Source organism: Leguminivora glycinivorella, chromosome 5, assembly GCF_023078275.1.
Source record: "Leguminivora glycinivorella isolate SPB_JAAS2020 chromosome 5, LegGlyc_1.1, whole genome shotgun sequence".
NCBI lineage: Eukaryota > Metazoa > Arthropoda > Insecta > Lepidoptera > Tortricidae > Leguminivora > Leguminivora glycinivorella.
This window is the reverse complement of record NC_062975.1, coordinates 7,866,197-7,881,318: the sequence shown is the minus strand read 5'-3', so window position 1 is coordinate 7,881,318 and position 15,122 is coordinate 7,866,197. Positions and strand designations below refer to the sequence as shown.

Here is a 15,122-nt window from a genome sequence, read left to right as displayed (position 1 = left end):
ATAATTTCATACTCGAAAAAAGCACGAACTTTGTGTGACGCAAAGCGTTATATAAGAGTCCCATTGATATTTCAACAAAAGCAATATGGCTTGCTCCCGGGAGAGCTGTATGAAAGTATATATCCAGCGTACTCCTGCCATTCATGGCTTAATACATACATACATACAATCACGCCTGTATCCCATAAAGGGGTAAGCAGAGCACATGAAACTACTAAAGCTTCAGGGCCACTCTTGGCAAATAAGGGGTTAAAAGAAAACGAAACTGTGGCATTGCAGTGACAGGTTGCCAGCCTCTCGCCTACACCACAATTTAACCCATATCCCATAGTCGCCTTCTACGACACCCACGGGAAGAAAGGGGGTGGTGAAATTCTTAACCCGTCACCACACAGGCACGCACAGGCAGGTGGCTTAATATATATAACTTATTAGCTGCAGATATTTTTACATGGGGTTGATATGCGTGCTAATGGTCTCACTAAAAGGGATGCAGAAGACCGTGCGAAGTGGAGGAGAAAAAGCCGGAAAGCGGACCCCGGGCTCCGAAGCGCCCGAGCTGAGGATGCAACCGGGAAACCGTTAAGATGAGAGAGAGAGCTGCAGATATTTTTACAGCTTATACTACAAGTTCCTACTTACTAATGGTTCCTACTACTAGGGACGTAGTGCTAAAAGATACGGCTGAGTGCAAAGTGTCCGAAGACGACGTCACAGACAGGGCGAAGTGAAAGTGGAAAGCTGACCCCACCACCATGTGGGATTCATAGCTTGGAAGAGAGAGAGGGAGAGAGAGAGAGAGTATAGGTTCCGACTTTTAGTTATTTCTTTTAGAAGGGGGCAAAGTTGTTGTTTAACCGCACGTGCCAATATTCATACCCGAATGAGCGAAAGATTCCAATATTGAACAGCGAGCATAGCGAGTGGTTCAAAGATTGGATTCTTGAGCGTTGCGAGGGTTTCAAGGCACGAAGGTACAGGGAGGCACTTCTAATGGCGGGAAATTGCAAGTTCCATATTTTATATTATTTAGATAGCTTTATACTTAAACTATTTGGTATGAATATTAAACAAGAATATTCTCAAAATGAGGGCGCCACTGGACGATCGATGGTCTCTTAATTAAAAGCCGACAACTCACTGACGATCCCCAGTGTCCATGGGAGATGGTAATTGCTAACCGTTAGGCGATCTGCTGATTCATTCCGTGACTTGACAATTTTTTATTTATTTTCAATTCCCGTCTAGGGGAAGGTTGCTATCATTGGACCACTTAACTCATAGATTTTATGTCAAAAAATAAAACTAGTTTGAGAAGTTTTAATTCTTGACATCTACATATTTAGTAATTACCTTATTCACAATAAAAACGTATAATGGACCATGGGCAACTTAGTATGGAGCTTGGACCCAGAACCAACAGAGCTGAGAGTTAGGTCATTAAATAGGTCTATAAATATACTTCACTTCGTTCTATAGGCACCAAGTTGTATTACATTGCAGAACCGAGATATTCATATTTTAGTCAGTGGTTATAAGATCTACAAAAAAACCGGCCAAGAGCGTGTCGGGCCACGCTCAGTGTAGGGTTCCGTAGTTTTCCTTATTTTTCTCAAAAACTACTAAACCTATCAAGTTCAAAACAATTTTCCTATAAAGTCTTTATAGAGTTCTACTTTTGTGATTTTTTTCATAATTTTTAAATATATGGTTCAAAAGTTAGAGGGGGGGGACGCACTTTTTTTCCTTTAGGAGCGATTATTTCCGAAACTATTAATATTATCAAAAAACCGGCCAAGAGCGTGTCGGGCCACGCTCAGTGTAGGGTTCCGTAGTTTTCCGTATTTTTCTGAAAAACTACTGAACCTATCAAGTTCAAAACAATTTTCCTAGAAAGTCTTTATAAAGTTCTACTTTTGTGATTTTTTTCATTTTTTTTAAACATATGGTTCAAAAGTTAGAGGGGGGGGGACGCACTTTTTTTTCCTTTAGGAGCGATTATTTCCGAAAATATGAATATTATCTAAAAACGATCTTAGTAAACCCTTAATAATTTTTAAATACCTATCCAACAATATCTCACACGTTGGGGTTGGAATGAAAAAAAATATCAGCCCCCACTTTACATGTAGGGGGGGTATCCTAATAAAACATTTTTTCCATTTTTTTATTTTTGCACTTTGTTGGCGTGATTGATATACATATTGGTACCAAATTTCAGCTTCCTAGTGCTAACGGTTACTGAGATTATCCGCGGACGGACGGACGGACGGACGGACAGACAGACATGGCGAAACTATAAGGGTTCCTAGTTGACTACGGAACCCTAAAAACGGGTTTCTCTTAGTGATTGATTGGATAATAATATAAAAGCGATACAAAACAATAAGTACTTAAACTAGAGAAAGATAACAGGCGGTCTTATCGCTAAAAAGCGATCTCTTTCAGACAACCTTTAGGTACGTAGCGAAAAAAAAAGTTAAAATGACATGACAGAACCGAGCGTTTGAGAGATACAGAAATGTGTAAAAAAAATATTTGTCCGGGTAATTATTTTATTTATTAATATATTCAGTATTTACAGCAATTTAATGTTATCTTATTATTCATCAATGACCAAGTCGTTCAAATGACCTGCAGGATGATTAAATGGCATATGCCTGCCTAACCCCAAGTACCATATAATGGAAATGGTGTGAGCACAAGAGCCTATTGTGCGTCTTCCAGTTAAACAAGAACAGTAATAATGAGGGATGGCATCAAGATATTAAAAACAGATGACTAGGACACCGCACAAATGTAGTTCACGCCATATTCGGTGGCAATACCTTCATTATTACCATATTGTATGTTACCTACCCTCCAAAATATTAAATACCCTAGCTACAGATTCTTCATAGTTCGTATTCACTCTGAATTAAAATATGAATATCTCGGTTCTGCAATGGAATTCGACTTTATGCCCATATAATTAAATGAAGTAGATTAAAAGATCTGTTTAATAGCCGAACTCTCATGTCTGTTGGTTCTGGGTCCATTTTGACGCATGGTCCTTTAGAGAAAAATCGTGAAAAGGTTTTCCTTAAAAGGCCTTCAAAGGCCTTCTTTGGACCAAGGTCGCCTTCATTGGACATCAATGGACTTAGGAAATTTAGACCAATGGTCCAATCAAGGAAACTTATGGAAATCAACAAAAAATAAATTTTTAATGAAATATTTTTTAAACATATTTTATAATTAAAAATATATATATATTCTTTTCATATGTACTACTTTTTTCTTACACATTGTCTATTCGCACACGGGTGAATTATTCTAAAAAAAAAGTTGCCATGATTGGACCGGTCCGATGATAGAACCCACAGGTGATCCATTGATAGCAACTAGGTATCACATCACAAATAAAAATATTAAAAATATAGAAAACAAGCTATCTTCCTCGCAGCGCGCCGACATTATGGGATTCGTAGCGTTTGGACATTGGATGGCACCATTTTCATTAAAGTATCCAATAACAAGACCCTTCGGGTTGTGACTGCAGAACAACTTCAAAGGCTCATCAGTGAGCATCCATCGCCGACCCCTGCCTCGACCCCGGGGCAACCAGCGGAGGCACCGGCGTTGAAGGTTGAGACGGCGGGGACCAGGGCGGAGCGGCCGAATGCAGCTCAATCGATGTAGTCGTCGTCACGATACCCGAAGAGGACGAAATAAGACTGTTCTGTGCTATATCTTTCGATTTCCAAGTTTCTGTTGTTTAATGTGTGTACCCGTATTTGATTGCAACATTTCTCCGATCTACCGACACCTCTACTCAAATATTTCGTGTTTATTTTGGTTCATTCTGCATTTCGATCTTACTTTGACGTAATGACAGTACTGAAAGTTGTCAAAGTTGGTATCGCGCACATGTCAAAAGTTTTTTTTTCTGTTTGCGTTTCGTTACTCGTAATTATTTTTGTCACTTGTCTAATTATTGTAGTCAATTTGTTAATAATTCCGGTGATGTAAAATTGCTATAGATAGAGATCTTGTTTAACTGTCGTTGGGTACACTGTTAATCAACTCAGCGTCGAGTGTAGGTACTACGTTTGGTCGACCGGCGGGCTAAACAGGCCCGTGGTAGAAATTAGTTTTGTTTTATATTACTGTATACATTATTAGTTTTATATTATATTTATATAAGTATATATATTTATTTATGTCTATTGATGGATCGAATGACTCTTTTTATTCTGCTTGTGACTTATCCACTTCTTTCCATTCTACCGGTGAGCCGATACTTGACGAGTCAATTACTCTTGGTTCTTTAATAAAGAGCGAATTCCAGGGGCAACCCAACTTTTTCAACGTTTGTCATATTAACGCACAAAGCATCTGTAGCCATTATACCGACTTTTTAGATACGTTTTCCTCATGTGATGTTCATGCTATTCTTGTCAGCGAAAGTTGGCTTAAACCTGAAATCTCTTCTACTTCTTGCAGCCTCCCCGGTTTTATCCTTTTGCGTAATGACCGCTTAGGAAGGCGTGGTGGAGGTGTCGCAATTTTTCTTCGTTCTGACATTCCCTATACAATTCTAAAATGTTCCCCCTCTGTTTACACTGGCTCTATAGAGTTTCTGGTTATTGAGGTTAAATTACGCGGAGTCCGAATTATTCTTGGTGTGATTTACTGTCCACCTACAATCGAGTACTTCTCAAACTTTGATGACCTACTGTCGGATGTGGGCTCAGAGTGCACACATCACATCATTATGGGCGATCTCAACACGGACTTACTGCGGGATAATTCAAGAACACGACAATTAAGATCCATTGTCGAATCTGCTGATTTCTCAATAGTGCCTTTGCAGGCGACTCATCACAATACTGACTCCCCGGACTCGTGGCTTGACGTGATCCTGACGTCTTCTCCGGATAATGTCGTCAAGGCAGGCCAATTTCTTGCTCCTGGTTTCTCGCGTCACGACCTCATTTATTTGACGTATAAGGTTAAACCGCCCAAGCAAAAGCCAGTCGTCCTAAACTTGCGCAGTTTTGCCCGACTGGATCCGGATTCACTTAGGCGTGATGCTGCTTCAGCTGACTGGGCTGCCATTTATGGTGCGTCGACGGTAGACGAAAAAGTATCTATTTTAAATTCTGTCCTCTTAAAACTTTTTGATAGTCATGCCCCGGTTCGTGCAGTTAGGCTGAAGCGGCCGCCTGCTCCGTGGATTACGAAAGATGTTCGAGCTGCTATGTCAAGACGTGATAAAGCTTTTCGTTCCTACAAGCGGAATCGGTGTGATGGCAATTGGGATCTGTTCAAGGCTGCGCGAAATCGGTGTAACCAAATGGTAAGAGCTGCCAAACGCCGATACATACATCAAAACGTTACATCCTCTTCTCTTGCTGACACATGGAAGTTTCTCAGGTCACTTGGCATAGGTAAAGCTAAAGGTGATGTTGACTCTAGCTCTTTCTCTCTCGATCAATTAAACTGTCACTTCGCCAAAACTACTTCCATCAACTCACTTGTTAAATTTAAAACTTTATGCCATATTGCCTCCCTCTCTTCTCCCGATATCGACCCTTTTACCTTTAGTCCAGTTTCTCCTGAGGAGATTCGCAAAATTATAATTTCAATCAAATCAAAGGCGGTAGGTCACGACATGGTGAGCCGAGTCATGGTCACTCATATTCTAGATGATATAGTACCGGTAATTTCGCACATTATCAACACATCCTTATTTACTGGGGTATTTCCATCTTGCTGGCGAAAGGCCTTTGTCATTCCTCTTCCTAAAGTAAACAACCCCAGTTCTCTCAATCATTTTCGACCGATCTCTATTCTTCCATTTCTATCCAAGATTCTCGAGGCAGCGGTCCATAAACAAATTTCAAGTTTTATTCACCGGAACAATCTTCTGTCCCCATTTCAGTCTGGCTTCCGATCAGGTCACAGTACCACCACCGCTCTTCTTAAAGTTACCGAAGATATTCGGCTGGGGATGGAAGCATCAAAGATCACGGTTCTGGTGCTTATCGATTTCTCGAACGCCTTCAATGTGGTTGACCACGACTTGCTCCTAGCTACTCTGGCACACCTTCAGGTTTCGGCCGATGCAACAAAATGGTTCTCCTCCTATTTGTCGGATCGTGTCCAGGCGGTGCGTGCTAGCTGCTCCCTTTCTGATTGGTGTGAAGTAAGTACTGGAGTTCCTCAAGGCGGCATTCTTTCGCCTTTTTTGTTTTCAGTTTTTATTGATTTAATCACCACCAACATTCGCAGCTCTTACCATTTGTATGCTGACGACCTCCAGTTGTATGTTCAAGTTGATGTTGATGATATTACCACTGCAATTTCCTTACTTAACGCTGATCTTGACCACATAGCTGAATGGTCTAGCTGTTTCGGAATCAGTGTGAATCCAACGAAGTGTCAAGCTGTAATTCTGGGCAGCCAGCGTCAGATCTGCAAGCTGAATACAGTTGCCATCCCACCGATTCTGTTTGATGAGTCTGTCATTCCCATATGCACTAAGGCTAAGAATTTAGGACTAATGCTGGACTCTACCCTTTCCTGGAACGTCCAGTTTGCTGATGTTAGTCGGAAGGTCACTGGCACTCTAAGAATGTTATACAAATTTCAAAATTTTCTCCCAGTGAGCACAAAAAAGATGTTAGTACAGACGTTGATTTTGCCAATGCTTGATTATGGTGATGTGTGTACAACGAATGCCACCCAAGAGTCCCTTAATAAACTGGAACGGCTTCTCAACAACGGCATACGATTTATTTTTGGCTTACGTAAATTCGACCATATCTCGTTTTACCGTCGCCAGCTCAACTGGCTCTCCATCCGCCGTCGTAGGTCCCTTCGAATACTCTGCACCCTATTCTCAATCCTGTTTGAGCCTTCTGCTCCTATCTATCTAAAAAACAAGTTCCTGTTTGACACCCCTCGTCCAGGCGGTGAGCTGCGTACATCTCGTATTCTTAAGCTTTCTATTCCAGCTCACCGCACTGGGTTTATGACTAACTCTTTTGCTGTCCAGGCGAGCCGTCTCTGGAATTCGCTCCCTCTCAATATCAGACAAGCCCCAAGCAAGTTAGCTTTCAAGCGGTTGGTACATCAGTATCTGCTGAAACAAGAGTTCGAGTAGCATCCATCAATATTAGTATATATATAATATTTGTATGTATTAATTATATAATAAGTTTATTAAGTATATATGTATAATATTTTTATTTATGTATTTTATCACTATTTTGTATTGTACTTCAGCTGTTTTCGATTAATTCTAATCTGTTATTTTTCATTCTCTTTGCACCATTTTTACTTGTCTCTGTTTGGCCCGATGGTTGACTGGTAGAGAATGCCATTAGGCATTAAGTCCGCCATTTGTACATTTTTTTTTTATTTATGTGCAATAAATTTTAAATAAATAAATAAATAAAAACAAATGCCTGGAAACTGTTCTTTTAAATTTGCTCATTAATAAATGTTAAGCATTATACGTCAACACACAAATTCAATTGCCAATGTATTTATACTTTCGTGATTTTAATCCTTCGCGTAATTTAACTTCAACAGCGTTCGAAACACACTTGGACGCGTCACTCTTTTCCGGGAAGCGAGACGCGACACGCGACTGAGGTTACGGGGTGACCCAAGGTGAGGCCTAAGGTCACCTTGTATCTTACTGATTCCATCTAGCACGATTAGATTTTGAAATATTTAAGTGGTCCAATCGAAGCGCTGGTCCAATGATCGCAACCTTCCCCTAAATATATGCCAAACGGTCAGTATGTCGGAACTTATTGGGATAAGCTTTATCAACTTGACAGCGAGAAGTTTGAAGTCAGTAAAAGGATTAATAAACCACTAGACCACGACGTAACTTCTGAAGTTAAGCACACCAGATTATGACTGAAGACTTTAGTCTCTGCAGCGATATGCTATAGCACTTTCAAGACTGCCGATGCTTAGCGCCGGAAAGGGACAGATTGACAGTGACATAGATTGTAAGAAGTCCCTGATTGATGAATGATAGCAATAAAATTACCAATATGCAGTAAAATTAAAAATAAATAAAAATAAATAAAATAAATAAATATTATAGGACATTCTTACACATATTGACAATTGAAAATTATGAGTTATTATTATGAATTAAATATATGAACAAACCAAGAACAAACATTCATGAGAACAGAACTAATTTTCATAAAAATGTTGTTTTTTTTTATCAGCATAATATATTGTTAAATGAATGAATTAGGATTAAGGTGAAAGTTACTATATTTATTATCGAAAATGTTACCAACTATCGAAAGTGTTATTCGAAAAGCAGGTGGCTGGTTATCTAATCAATTGATATTTTTATTATGCATCATATTACTAATCGATATTTTTGCGAGTGTTTATACTGCTAAGCGCCATCATTAACAATATGTTATAGATAAGCAAGTAATTATTTAATCGGGTCTTCAGATTAGTTAATATGTGTTTCTATGAAATGTTTTCTTCCATTTCTTTCGATGATGATGATGATTATGATGATTCCATAGGTAAGAGTTTATTTCCTGTAACTAAATTGAAAATGTGAGCGTTTTCCTCAAAGTGACCAACATTTGTTAGGTTACCTACTTTAAAAACAACTTTTTTGATTTTTACTTCATTATAAAGTTTATTCTAGGATGCAATGTAATGCAAATATTTAAAATGTAACAAGGAAAGACACTGTAATAGTCAAAGTCACTGATTTATAATGAAGTATAATTTCTATGAAAAGAACTTAAGAAAAATGCTAAGATTTAGAAGTCATTGTAATATTATTTTTCTCAACATTTGTTATTATATTGTTTATTTAAGTTTAGATACATTTAGGTTTACTTATTTAGTTTATTTTAATATACCTAATAGTAATTGTATTTTTTCCTGTAATAAAAAAATTATACCTCAGATTTAGAAGTACGTATAACAAAAGTACGTATCAAGTTTTTAGGAGTTGCTCTTGGTACAAGAAATACCTACCGATTACTGGATGTTTGCTGCTACATGAGTTCAATGTGCAAGTTTCCTCCTTGAAACTTCATATGCGTTACTGAGCGATGTAATATTAACGCATTAATGCATCTTTATCAACATACTATACCTGCGTCCTTACATGATGCTCAGGACCTATAGCCAAGGGTTCAGTCGTTCAGACTCCTTAACGTATCGTCTATTTCTCGTTCACTCTTCCACGTCGGTGCGACAAAGCCAGCTGCGAATTTTTCGCCACGGAGCGGCTGTTTGTAATCTTTGCTGCTGGCCCTGCGCGATTAACAGTTTGGAGGAGCGCAATACTCAAAGAAGTTAGTTGGTATAAAACTATGTAATGTTAATTATATTGCAAGGTTATGAGAAGAGATATGTTCCTAGAAAATTTGCTTGAGGGTTGTGAGATAAGAAAATATTCAAACTTCAATAGAGAAAGTGGGTTTCACACAAACCTATATAAAACTATATAAGTAGGAGCAAGCAAGACGTCAGACGTGTGGTATGGGAGGTATAGATAGACCACTGTATGTCGGTCAATATCGGTTTCTGTAGGTATATCGATTTTAATAATTTGATGCTTAAACCCAATGTCATTGATAACGATGTTTTTGTATTTAAATATTTATCAGTTGTCAAAATAAGTAGTGGGTAATCGTTTGCATTCTGTATTTTCCAGCACAAATATTACAAAACAACACTTACCGTCGTAACCACACAGACAAATATACAGTTACATTCTGTTATCAAAAACATCGTCACTACTTTTAAAAAATCTCGTATCTCACGCTGTTCCTCAAAGTTATAACGCAGTAAGTCTATATGCATTCCATACATACTTACTACAATTTTCTTTTCATTGACAGACGAAGATACAGGTTTTTTAAAAGAAGTGACGATATTATTATGTTATCATTCGCGCGTGTGTTTCCTAGTATTCGCGTAAGCAACATGACTCTCACGAATAATAGTTATTTGTTATACAAGGGGGCAAAGTTGTATTTTAACGCCGAGTGTGGAATTGAAAAACGAGCAAGTGAAAGGATTCTATAGTTGAACCACGAGCAAAGCGAGTGGTTTGAGAATAGAATCCTGAACTTGCGAGTTTTTTAACACACGAGAAGTAAAATACATTTGCACCCGAGTGTAACACAAAACTTTTCCCCTCACTATAGCTCGGAAACTACAACGCAAAAAATGCGTTTATCACTGCTTCCAGTAGTTCCACAGGTGGTAAATCATCTTTATTACTAGATTCACCTACTTTTATCAATTTTAAAGCAGTTAATTTGACTTTATTCAAGGTCAAATTACTTTACCCACTAGTGGATAAAATGCGTTTTTACCCACTGGTATTAAAGGACAAAACACGTGTTTCCGAGCTAGTGAGGGGAAAAGGATTTAAAACATGACATCATCATTTTATATCAAAACGCAGGTGTTAAGTTGGAATTGCGTTTACATTGTATTATTACTGTAATGTAGTACACACAACATGTACATATAAAGGACAAAAGTAAAAATTAGATTACAGAGACAGACTCGAGGAAATATTTTTGTAGAAACTTTTCGGAGCACGCGATATTTTTTGACAGCACGTAAGATAACGGTTATATCGTAACATGAAAGAAATTGTTTGTTCCTGTGCTATCGGGCTTGACTTAGGTCAAGGTTGTTTTATGTAAGTAAAACTTTATTTCAGTTCTAACAAATAAAAAAACCCTGATGATGTAAAAAACATAACCGTAAATTACGAAATGGGTATTTCTAAAACCTACCTTCTAGGGCTTGGGGTCTGTCCCGTGCCCAACAAATATTTTTTCCCTACTCCTTCAGATGACAATCTCATTTTCCTACATATTTTAATGAGTAGTAGGTAACGAGTTTTCAACACTGGATCGAAAACGACCTAATGGGCATATATCGTCACTACTTTAAAAAAAACTTATATCTTCGTCTGTCAACGAAAAGAAAATTGTAGTAAGTATGTATGGAATGCATAATAGACTTACTGCGTTTTAACTTTGAGGAACAGCGTGAGATACGAGATTTTTTTAAAGTAGTGACGATATATATTATATGGGTGCAAGGTGCCCATCACGCTGGTAGTGTTCCCGCGTTATTTTCTGGAATTATTAGTAATATTTATTTATTTATTTCTAGAGGATTTCAAGGCGCTTAGACAAAGATCTAATGAAGTCGGTTAAAAACAACAGAGTATCATTTCCATATCTAAGTAAACTTTCTAATTTTAGCAAATCCTTTTCATAGAATTCAATCTCACAGATAAATGAAATACCCTTCTTAAATATCAATGAAAGTTAATTAAAGTATACGTAATCTTCGTTCCCATTGAAATTCGTAGTTAAAAGTTGACTTTTAGCGTGCACATTAGTCTAAATTACTGCGACTTGACACTTAGCTGTAAAGTGCTCTAATTAGACTTGGAAAAGGCATTAAAGATGGAACGTGTCTGGATGTTACGGGACTGACGGCCAATTTTAGGTTTATAGATCTTTATTTTCTCAAAGAAATTATACATTTCACTTTAGAGAAATATAACTAAAACATAAATAAAATGTTAGGTAGTAAGTATAACGAGTGCACACTCGCTTTAAAAAAATAACTTAACTAAAACTTAAATTAAATATATTATAGTACAACGCGTCTTTTTGTAATTCAACAATTACAATTGTGTACAAGCAATGCCAGCTTTATTTACTTTTTACGTTTTTAGCTAGCTAATAACGTTTAAGTAGGTACATGTGCTTTCATAAATTTTGCGTCATTTTTTGCTAGGTATAAAACAATTTTAGTTAACTTAGCCATTAAGTACAATTACATAAATAACTAATTCAAAAAAAACAAAACAGAACAAAACCAGTGACCAGCGGCGGGTAGGGAATTATATGCAATATGACTACAAAATACGCTAGTTATTCTATATTGTATCCTTAGGATTTTGTCAATAAGATTCACAATAGTACGCGCGACGATGTTGTTTATCACTTGACGACAGACCTTTGAGCCGTCTGACTAATTTAAAGTTCTAATTTTCTTTTAAACGTGGTAATGTTTTTACATTCTTTAATTTCTGTTGGTATTTTATTGTAAAACTGTGCTCCTTCATATCCAATGTTTCTTTGTCCAAATTTAGTACGCGTGGGTTGGAGGCTTAGACTATTAGAGTTACGTAAAGGTCGTAAACCTAATTCAGTTTTGGTTTTAAAAGTTAGTTGGGATTTAATTTTCTTATCTATTATTTTTTTTTTTTTTTTTTTTTTTTTTTTAATCTTTATTTATTTAGGAGCTTTTGTCTTTTTGACATGGCAGCTCCATCGTTTCAAAAACAGTTGTTAATCATCAGATTTTAGACATACACATATTTTATATTTAGAAGCCCCTATACTTGTGTATCTACTGGCGGCACTCCACTAAATTACACAAGTACAAGGTTGCGTCAGATGTAGGGTTGTTCAGAATACTCTGAACATACCCTACATCCAGTCTATTTAAACAAAATTTTTGCAAAAATGCTTCTCTTTGCTGCCGATTTCGATCACATTCCATCAGAATGTGGAGTAAATCATCAATTTGTGCACACACGTCGCAATTTGGTGAATTAGCTTTTTTCATAAGAAATGCAAACTTCCCGCAGCCTCTTCATGGTCTGTGATTAAATATATCTCTATCGTCTACCGAAAGTGGAATTATATTGTAGCTCAAAGCATACTAAATTTATAAATCGGGGTTTAATAAAACGAACGCGTCGATAGATTGAATGATAGGTTGTGAGTGACCACTATGTCGTATATAAAAATCCATTCAATAGCTGCCTTTATTTCACTGCAGGATTGTGTGTTGGACGATGCTTGCACATGAATAGATTGTTTGAATCAAGTTTGAATGATTACACGTCCAAATTGAATGGTGTTTGAACAAGTAACCGCTTTATACAAACTCCCTTACAATATAACATGCACGGATTATAAATTGACAGCTGTGACACATGTCAAAGTTTGATTTGACAGATGTCAATGTCATATCAAACATACACAAAGGAAATTTAAAACAAAACGATGCCACCGAAAATGTCGAAAATGTAAGTTGCGGAAAACAATAATTTATTTGTATAGTTTTTTAGAAACAAGTATAGTTTTTTGTTTTTCTTTTGATCTTCAATTGTGTAATGAATATATATATATATATTTTTAGACGGTCAACGAATAAACAACTACGGGTTTTGGCGGAATACATGTCGCAGAACTCCCGCTTCGCAAATCGGGAGTACGACGGTCCACTAGGAAACCAGCGGTACGAGGCGCAGTGGGAGAGCCTCGCCGCCTTATTAAGAGAGCACGGGCCGGACAAACCTGTGAAGGCTTGGAAAGTGGTAAGTAAAATGTGAGGGTGATAATGTCGTCCTGTAAAATAATTTGTAGTTTACAAATATTTCTTAAACATTCATTAAGTTACAGTGCAGTGTGTTCAAGTGTACAGTGTCACGATTAGCAGAAGTTTATCACATGGAAGTAGTAAAGATTGCATCAAAGATATAATAAATAAAAAATCATGTAAGATAAATAAAATTGTCTTACAAAAAAATACCTCGAAGACATCATTTTCATCTATATATAGATCACATCGCTGATGGTATTCAGTTAGACAATGACAGTGATAATTTAATAATTTTAACACATAGTAAAGAATATGACTATAATATTCCATTCATTTTACTTGCACAATATATATGTTTAGGTGGCCAATATATCGCAACAGTACATATAACACATACATATTTAATTAATTAATTCATCTTATTTCCCCCGCATCTTATAAACCAGTACCAACTTCCAAAATATTATCTAAATTTTCTTGCAAAGAGTTCTGTAATATTGCTTATATTATTTGGGTAAGCTATGTTTCATGTTGTATTGTTTTGGAGTAAATACATTGTAATATTGCAAGTGTATTTTTATTATCAGACATGGCGTGACATGTGTCGCAAAGCAAGGCGAAGCAACGCTGCTGTCAATCGGGCAAGAAACGTAACGGGTAATGTTATGAACATCCCTGACATTACCGAGGAAGAGGCGCTCGTTCTGGACGCTATTGGAAAGGACACCTCAGAAGGAGTGGGTCCCGAGGAGTCCACAATTGGTGATGTATGTTCTGACACTTATATTTTCTAAAATTTTTTAACAGCATACATCAGAAGGACCATGGTACTTTAAAATAGTGCAAACGCAAATGAAAAGCAAATATACCTGAAATATTATTAAAGGTAGTCCTTTGCAGTGTAGTAAAACTCCAAATGGCCCAGTCGTTCCGGTGTAAGCTTATCAGATATCGAAGCACACTAAGGTTACTAGAAAAGTTAACTTTTTCTGTTATATTAAAGTTTTTATAAGTAATTGCGAGACCGATTTTACGTATCCTTGCCGGGGCCATGCATGCATGGCCAGGCCCGGCAAGGCCAAAGGTCGCAGGTTCGAGTCCTGCCGGAGGTGTGAATTATATGGATTATATAGAGTTTCGTAAATTTAAATTATATGAAATATTTCTCATTTTTTGTGTGGCTGACGCTGAAGCCTTGTGAGTAGTAATCCTGCTTATGAAGTTGATGGTCCTGTCGTCCTGAGTATGGTGTGTGATGTTTGATTACAACAGATATATTATTTGTTCCTGATACATAGATGTCCTCTTAAATGTATTCCAGTTTTTGTATAGAATAGTAATTTGTATAATAATTAATAAGAGGGCACAGATGTTGTCTACTGTTTCTTTTTAACCAAATTACTTATTTTTTTTTTATTTTGGTTAGATTTACTTTTATCTGACTATGGGGATTGGAAGAAGAGTCTGAATTCTCAGTCACCCGTCACCCGTTGACCACGAACGCTGTAAAGAGTTCGAAACGTCGGGATGTATTTTTAAATTCATTATACGCGATTTAATCCGTTTCCAAAGTTTTATTTCATGAGTAACTATCGCGGTAACCGAAGACAATATTATTGGATTTTGTTGAATGGGTTTATTGGTTAATTTTTGATGCCAGGTTACATTTTTAACTGGCTTTGGAAAAGGTAGAG

General features: G+C 37.1%; 1 protein-coding gene across 1 annotated transcript; it reads left to right on the top strand.

The window, feature by feature from the left end:
• The first annotated feature begins 13,076 nt into the window (after nucleotides 1–13,076).
• On the top strand, nucleotides 13,077–14,510 carry LOC125226399. The gene is made up of 3 exons (XM_048130376.1): nucleotides 13,077–13,132; nucleotides 13,246–13,423; nucleotides 14,016–14,510. The coding sequence occupies exons 1-3, from the start codon at nucleotides 13,110–13,112 to the stop codon at nucleotides 14,220–14,222; spliced, it is 408 nt and encodes a 135-aa protein (XP_047986333.1). The 5' UTR covers nucleotides 13,077–13,109; the 3' UTR covers nucleotides 14,223–14,510.
• Nucleotides 14,511–15,122: the final 612 nt, after the last annotated feature.

What these genes read in the sequence shown, in the direction of transcription:
- LOC125226399 (XM_048130376.1), top strand. Translation starts at nt 13,110, where the DNA reads ATGCCACCGAAAATGTCGAAAAT. An exon ending in CCACCGAAAATGTCGAAAAT is followed by an intron (nt 13,133 to 13,245) that starts GTAAGTTGCGGA and finishes ATATATTTTTAG; the next exon opens with ACGGTCAACGAATAAACAAC. An exon ending in CTGTGAAGGCTTGGAAAGTG is followed by an intron (nt 13,424 to 14,015) that starts GTAAGTAAAATG and finishes TTTTATTATCAG; the next exon opens with ACATGGCGTGACATGTGTCG.